Source organism: Capsicum annuum, unplaced genomic scaffold (assembly GCF_002878395.1).
Source record: "Capsicum annuum cultivar UCD-10X-F1 unplaced genomic scaffold, UCD10Xv1.1 ctg3600, whole genome shotgun sequence".
Lineage (NCBI taxonomy): Eukaryota > Viridiplantae > Streptophyta > Magnoliopsida > Solanales > Solanaceae > Capsicum > Capsicum annuum.
The window spans coordinates 14,863-23,148 of NW_025842958.1; the positions used below are offsets into that span (position 1 = coordinate 14,863).

Genomic DNA, 8,286 nt, shown 5'->3' on the forward strand with positions numbered 1-8,286 from the left:
TCTGTCCTTGTTCAAGTAGAAATAGGCGTGTATTTTTCTTTCCTCCTTGAATTAGGAGAATATCTCTATAAATAGAGATTTCCCTAGACTACAAATTGAACAACAACAGGAGGAACAATAGAAAGAATTGGGTGTTCTATTCAGTACTTGTCCACTCAAGTATTGAGAGAGTACTTTTGAGAGAGTTCGGCTGTAAATTTGGGATCACTGTAGAAGATCACAGATTCGAAGATGGATTCGCTTCAAGATATCTTCTCACGTTTCAAAAGGTATTCCTGGTTATTTTTAAGCAGCCTTTGCGTGAAGTATGTGATTATGTCGGTTGTCTATATTACATTAAAGTGATTTTGTATATTTGCTTTCGTTGTGTGTGCCCGATTTTTCAACATGGTGGTCGTGTTTTATTCTTTATGATATATGAAACTTATATTTTAAATTTGAGTATATTTAAATTATATTTATGTGTTAAAATTCGAAGAACAAATTATTATTTTTATTCAAATACAAATGCAATTGGCTAAAATTTCAACCTTTTTTATATTTATTCAAGCAAATATGACTGAGGCGCCAACATAAAAAAAATCACACATACATTGTTTGTTTTGATGCACTTATTTTTGAAGATATTGGACCAAGTCAATGATCTTGCTGCTTGCAGTTTATCAAGTTAAAAGTAATATAAACAAATAATCTTCTACAATAAATTAATACAAAGAAAATAAAAATATTTATTGCACTTCCAATGAGTATATAATTTAATAACTTACCACACATCAATTGTGGTGGAGAGGGAGCGCTTACTCCTTACTCCCTATAGTGAAATTTTTAGACTCGAAATCAAATTAGTTGAACTCCAATATGAATATTAGAGATCGGATGGGATATCAGGAAAAAAAAAAAAAACTTGAGTCCTCTTACGACACCACAAACGACTTATTACAAAGGTTAATTTTAAGCAAAAACTCGTGAGTTATACTTTATTAAATCTTTTACAACAAATTAATTAACCCTAGCATTTCAGAATGAATTTCATAATCCCATGAATGCAGTAGGGTTTCAATAATATCATCAGTTGAAGAAGAAGATACATATATCAATTCCTTCAGTCTTGTATACACCCTTGTAGCTCTAGACTCCATTAATGTTGACTTCCCAATAATCTACACAGAAATTAAAAGGTGTTATAATAGATTCGAAATGATAGTCCTTTATGAAAATGAAGAACTCATTTCAAATATTTTTAGAGTACTGTTAGTACTGATTAACTCTTTTTAAGTGATCTAATCGTTTAAATATTTTCTATATGGTCAGTGAACTTAATCTAAAAGAGTCGTTTGGTACACAAGATGGAATAAACAGGGAAATTCTACGGGACTATTTTACTTCACCTTTTATATGGGATAGTAATTCTGCCATTCAAGTAAAAATTGCATCGTGAGATAAAATAGTTATGAGATTAGTTAATTCATCACATCAAATATGAGATAAAGTTAATTGCAAATTTTATCTCAGGATTATTATCCTTATCCCACGTACCAAACGACTCTTATTAGAAATTAGTAGTACTACCCTACTACTACTGATTGTATAAATATAGTTATATTATGTGTACATGTGACAAAATTAGCTCGCTAAATTATAAATCCATTCAATCTGCTAAAGCTTGGGCGGGATATTGATCCGTAATTTATTAGCCCAGACAATCAAAATTTGGGCAAATATGTAGCGCAAATTAATCTATAGAAATTTTGTCAAAATACTTCCAAAAAAGATTTTTTAAAAAATTGATATGTTGTACATAACCATAATTAATACAGAAAAAAATAATGATTTTATTAGCTATTAAAAATATCAAAAAATAAATATAGTAACTAAAACTTAGTAAGAATTGAGCGAATTTGATTTGACCCATATTTTAGTCCATTTCATCACAAGTAACTTTTAGGCGGATTAGTAACTTGTCTATTTATTAACTCAGCTCACCCCAACCTGCCCAAATTCAGCACTACTATCGGAGCATATACTGACCTTATTTTCATGTAAAATCTGCATCATAGAGTTCCCATGGAGTGAAAAATTGGCATTAATTACTTCAAAACCTTCCTCATGAAGTAACCTAATTATGTTATAAAACATAGCTATATTATCAAGGGCAGTGATCAAAATTAAGTCCATTGTTGGGTTCATTTCTTGGATCTCAATCTGAGGTGATAATTTGCTGGTACTTGTATTGGAATCATGATTTTCCATGCATAATAAAGTAGGCCTTTTTTTACTCCTTAATTTTTCCAATTGCATTTTGCTCTTCTCCAATTTGATTTCCGAGCTTTTTATATATTTTATTGCTGCATTTATTTGATCTGGCAATGACATTGCTTCCTGCAACTTTTGAGGTAAACACATTATCAGTATATTTAACTTTTGATTAATTAAAACGTGTATCCCTTAATATATACAAATTTAACATAACATATACGTATATAATTATTAGTGGTGGAACAATTCATAATTCTAGTAAATTTATGACTGTTCACAAGTAAAGGATCAACGTGCACATTTCAACTAATTGAAAGTAAAATATGCCTAATCAGATATCACAAGGACTAAAATCAAAATTTAGCTACAAGGAGGGAACAAAAATACTATTAATCGGGCGAAAAAATACAATTCACTAGGGAACGTACATATCTACTCTACATACATTGATTAATTGGGAGGATACAATAAGAATGCTGAATGCGATTATTGCACCAAGTTTATTATGCTTATATCTATATTTGTTTTCATAGATCTTTTAGGGTTTTGTTCCTTGACCTCTTACTGTAGTCTATATATATGTTGTAAGTTTAGGAACAATAAGTGATTCTTTTAAAGGAAAAAAAAAAGGACAAAAATAGAAACTAGTTAATAGAACACTAGAATTAAGTCATATAACAAAAAGACGATTTCAAATCCCTTAATCGCTTATCTAGGATTTCATTCTCATCATTCAGAATATAAATTTGATGAGTTCAACCAGCTTTATATTCTCAACACTATCCATTGTACTTTTTTTCAGTTATGGATTCAAAACTCTATAGACTCACATTCTCAAAACTCGATAGAGTCACATTCTTGTGATACTATAATTCACATCTGTATCTACTTTTAAAAAAATTAAATCAAGTTGAATCCGTTAAAAGTGATGATTTATTCAATCAACACAAATTCATATTAGTCGACAGAATTTGGAGTAGAAGAATTTTTTTTTTTTTTTTTTTTTTTTACTTTTTATCCTTCCTTAGGTGCTCTCACATTTTTCTCCTTTCAGTAACTCGAATCCATAATTTTAGGGTTACACGTGGAGAGAGTGCTTATCACATGATGAGCAATCCCTCTATCAAGAAATTAAACACAATTTGTTTATTATTTTTGTTTCTTACCCTTCTTAGGACTCTCTGGGAGTTTAACATGACTCAAACTCATAATCTTAATATTAAATATTAAGAGTGTTTACCACCTAAACAGCCCGCTCTTGTCAAGAAAAATATATTTCCTAGTACAAATATAAAAGTTGAGAAGAAATTAAACCTGAAAGGGATGAGATGGGAGGAGGGAATAAAGCTGGTTAAAGAGTGTCTTCATCTTGTTCCTTCTATTCTTCTCCACATACTTTTTTTCCAATCTTGCTGCTGAATTTGAACCACTATACATTTTGTTGATGATCAAGTGTACTCTTTATGGAAACTCTTAAGTAATATACTATCTAGTTTAAGTATTCTTCTATTTCAAGAAGTTGTAAATAATCTTTTTTGCAGATACCGGGGAGCAATGGATATATTTATAGTTTATATTAGTTTATAATAAAGGTAATATAGGGGCCCACACGAAAATTTGTAAAATTGGGGATCGTCGACAAAAAAAAGATACGATAACGTAGCAATGAAAACGTCAGTTTGACGCTGATTGATTGCTTCATTGCCACATCTCTCCTTCTCCCCACTTGCTCTTTCCTTTTTTTAGTTCTTATACAAGCATAATGGAATAAGAATAAGAAATACGAAATAAAAATTAGAATTAATTTTATACTCATTAGTTAATTTTGAGATTATTTTATCCTGTAATTTATATTAAAATAGTGAGATTATTATCATATTTGAAGGTGAGATAAATAATCGCATGGGATAACGACTTTGCTTATTTTATTTTGCATACCAAACGACTCTTATATGGAGTCATTTTAGCTTAGAAAAATTATCCTAAAATAATTGGGAAGAATTAGTTTTGTAGTTCACTTATTTTTTAAAAAAATTTATGTCTTTTTTATAAGAGATCGTCATTTTTACATATGAAATCTTCATTTTAGGCATCAACAATCTTTAGAAAAGGTATTTTCTTTTATTTATTTTGTAAGTGGGTGGGGAGTTCTTAATTCCTCAAATTTAATTGTTATTTAAAAGTTAAGAACTAAAACTAATAACTACTTTTAAAAGTCATTCGACTCTGCTCAATCATATAACACGTTTGCAACGTGTGCTAATTATGTACCGTATTCATCTAGACCTAGTATATATTTTTATGAGGAATATAGTTTTTTATTTGAAAATCCTTAAATTTCTCACCTGCTATTAGGAGTTGTCTGGTATGAGTTATAAGGTATAATAATTTTGAGATAAAACTCATAATTTATTTTATCTTGTATTTGACTGAAGGTATAAGTTAAGTTTGGAATTATTTTTTTTACCATTTATGTCGTAGTGATGAAATAACTTATTCGGGGATAACTTGTTCCCAACCAAATGATCCCTTAGTATGAATAAATGAAAGAGAATCCTCGGAGTAACTAGTAAAGTTGGTATTATGTTATCAGGAGGTCACGGGTTTAAGTCGTGAAAACAACCTCGGGCAGAAATGTAAGGTAAGGTTGCGTATAATAAATTCTTATAGTCTGACCCTTCCTCGAATCACATGGAAGTTTTAGTGTACCGAACTGCTTTTTTTCTTTTAATTGTTGTGAAGAAATGAATCATGAATATGATTTAATTTTAAAAATGGTTCATGAAGTGGAAGATTATCCAAGATTATATAATTAAGGAGATCACAAATTCCTTAATCATTAATTTGCTATTAAATATAGATTCATTATTTAATGTATTTATCAGAACATTAAATTTATTAATATTCAAAAGGTGATATAGTAATATAATTTTTATTATTTATTATTTTTTAAAGTATGTGTTAAGTTAATAATGAACAAGTAAAGATAGATGGGGAGTAATTTGAAAATTTTGTCTATACTCAACGTAGTCTTTCGTGTTCGATTCAATTCATCTATTTGTGATTTGGACTAAAGTGATATAGAACCAATTGTGGCAATTCATCAGGGGCATTTCTGGGAAAGAAAGACTACTTTTGGACAAGAAAAAGATAAGCTACGTTGAAAATTTCGCGTAATTATTATAAGATGTTTTGAATTCTAACGATGTCTTGCACTTTTGTGTTCGACTTGTCGTTAGTGGCTGCCGGCGGGGTCAGAAATAATGATAAAATTAGCTTATAAAAATATAATTTGCTTAATTTCTTTAGTTGTGGATGAATTGATGATCCAATTTATTTTACGAGCGAAGAGCTCAAATATCTTCTTTTGGGGTGTCATTAATTAGTATTCGCTTCATAAATTTTTGCATATTTTTCGCTTTGTGCAAAAGGTCATATATTTGTGAAATTTGATAACTTCATACAGTCGCATCTAAAAGTATAACCTCGTGAAGTCATATTAAAATCATGCGCTTTCTCTTGATGGTTAGTATGACAGTCTTTGGTGTCCGATTCAAGAAATCTATATAAAAACAACATAAATTTCGATAGTTTGAAGTTTAATTACAGAAAATTTTAACATTTTGCGTAATTACTATCAAAAATTTGATTTTGAATCTGTCGAGATACATAATTAACTCTCAATACATCCAATAAAGAAACATTTTTTCCTTTGTAAAGGTATGTAAATAGCTCGTGATACATTTTTTTTCAATTTCGAATCTGTCGAGATACATAACATATCTAATGAAAATATATTTTTTTATAAAAATATATAATGAGCTTTTAATAAATATTTTTTTATTTTTAAATATATCAAAATACATAATTAGCTTTTCAATACATCTAATAAAGATACATAGTTAATTGAAATTTTTATAACTATTTTATAAAAATAAAAATTTATATAATGTAATAAGTTAAAGATGTATGTTTATGTTATTTCCTTATTCTATTTGTGACTTGGACTAAAGTGTATAAAACCAATTGTGGCAATTCACGAGCATTTCTGGGAAAGGAAAGCAGTACTTTTGGACTATTAAAAGACAAAGCCACGTTGAAAATTTGCCTAAAATTATAAGGAATCTATTGAAAAACATGTTCTGATTCCAACGTTGTTTTGCACTTTGTATACTTTGCGTTCGACGCGTTGTCAGTGACATTTAGAAATTAAAAGTTCGTTTAATATTATATTATATACATAAAAGTAATTTTAATTATGTATAAATAATATTTTTTCGTCTCACTTTATGTATCGTTATTTTTTTTTGATGCATTTCAAAAAAAATGTTATCTTTTTTTATTTGGTAACTATTTAATGACATCATATTCAATTTATTCTTAATGGATCTCACTTATTATGAAAGGACAATCAAAAAGTAAATATTAAAATAACTTTGAAAGGGATAATTTTGTAAACTTTACAAAGTCATCACTTATTACTTAAATTTCGTATTCGATTAAATGGCGACACAAAAAATGAGACGAAGGTAGTATAATTTTTTGTTAAATAGTACTATTTAAATTCTCTCGTTGTATGCTAGTTCTGTTAGTGGACTGGTGAATGTGAAAAATATTTAAAGTGGATTTTTTGAAAGATTAAGTATCATAGTTTTCTAGTTAAATTTCTAGAATAATCTAGTTAGTGAAACATAGGTTCTAAGTAAGTTTTATGAATAATCTAGTATAGTCACTTGAATAAGGAAATATCTTCTTGTAGAAGTATCTAGAAGATTTTCTAGAATCATCTATACACAAATATAAATAGGGATGTCTTGAACATTTGTAACAATCTAAAAACAAATCCACTAAAAAACATATTCAAGTAATTTCTTCCAAATCTAAGTTCTCTTCTTTCAATATTTTTCTTCACCTTTCTAGCTTCCTCTTCTTAGTTGAATCTTCCGATCTTAATTAATAATCTTGGGCTAGCAGAAAGTTTCCTAAATATACCTTTCTTCTGCTATTCTCTACGGTGAAGCCACGATTTTACTAAGGAGGTTCAGAAATAAACATACGACCTAACTAAAAAAGGTTCAACGTCAATTATATATACATAAAAGATACTTTTAATCATGTATAAATAGTATGATTTTTCGTCAAAAAAGATTCGAATGAACCCCTAAGCTAAAAGTGGCTCTGCCCTGCGCGTTGCTAGTGGCTGGGTAATAAGAGTGATAAAATCAACTCATCAAATTATGATCTGCTCAATTTGTTCATATTTGAGCGAATAATGATCCGTTTATTACAATTGTAGGGCAAAAGAATTGGAGGATATAAGATTTCTTGTCCTCTTACAACTTGAATAAAAGTAAATGACTTATTATTCAGATCTTTTATGTGTAAAAATAATAATTTATTATATGTAGAAATAAAAATACTTGTAAAAAAGACATACAATTAAAATTATTTTTATAAAGAAATGGTTTAATGAACGAAATAATGACCCATTTATTACAATTGTAGGGCAAAAGAATTAGAGGAAATAAGATTTCTTGTCCTCTTACAACTTAAATAAAAGTAAATGACTTATTTCGATCTTTTATGTGTAAAAATAACAATTTATTAGATTATATCTTATAAGAGGGAATGAGGAGGAGAAGCAGGTAGGTCTCTGTCAACATGTCTGTTTTTCTTGCCTTCTTTATAAACTGCTTCTTCCTTTATTATATCATCTCTAATTAATTATTATAATTTTATTTATGTATTATAAAATTAATAATATTTAATAAAAAATAAAAAAAATATTTATGATATGTCTGTTTCAGTTGTTTTATCCAAATATTTTTATATAGTAATTTTGTTATATCACTTCTAATTTTATAAGAGGGAATGAGGAGGAGAAGCAAACAGGTCTCCGTCAACATGTCTACTTCTTCTGCCTACTTTATAAGTTGCTTCTTCCGTCATTTTATTATATCATTTCTAATTAATTATTATAATTTTATTTATGTATTATAAAATTAATAATATTTAATAAAAAAGTAAAAT

The 8,286-nt window shown here is 28.3% G+C and overlaps 1 protein-coding gene across 2 annotated transcripts; it reads right to left on the reverse strand.

Moving 5' to 3' along the window:
- Positions 1 to 301: 301 nt before the first annotated feature.
- Positions 302 to 3,765, reverse strand: LOC107841915 (transcription factor bHLH162-like). Of its 2 annotated transcripts, none has more exons than XM_047403215.1 (3): positions 3,571 to 3,765; positions 2,029 to 2,379; positions 302 to 1,160 (listed from the first exon to the last, which is right to left on the reverse strand). In XM_047403215.1, exons 1-3 carry the CDS (start codon positions 3,691 to 3,693, stop codon positions 990 to 992), a joined length of 645 nt encoding a protein of 214 aa, XP_047259171.1. In that variant the 5' UTR covers positions 3,694 to 3,765; the 3' UTR covers positions 302 to 989. The 2 variants fall into 2 exon arrangements, with proteins under 2 accessions (XP_047259171.1, XP_016541250.1); XM_016685764.2 differs by having other exon boundaries at positions 440 to 1,160; positions 2,029 to 2,385.
- Positions 3,766 to 8,286: the final 4,521 nt, after the last annotated feature.

Coding starts and splice junctions, on each gene's coding strand:
- LOC107841915 (XM_016685764.2), bottom strand. CDS start 3,693: ATGTATAGTGGTTCAAATTCAGCAGCAAGATTGGAAAAAAAGTATGTG. Junction 2,386..3,570: donor TCCCATCTCATCCCTTTCAG/GTTTAATTTCTT, acceptor TTACCTCAAAAG/TTGCAGGAAGCAATGTCATT. Junction 1,161..2,028: donor AGATTTTACATGAAAATAAG/GTCAGTATATGC, acceptor ATTTCTGTGTAG/ATTATTGGGAAGTCAACATT.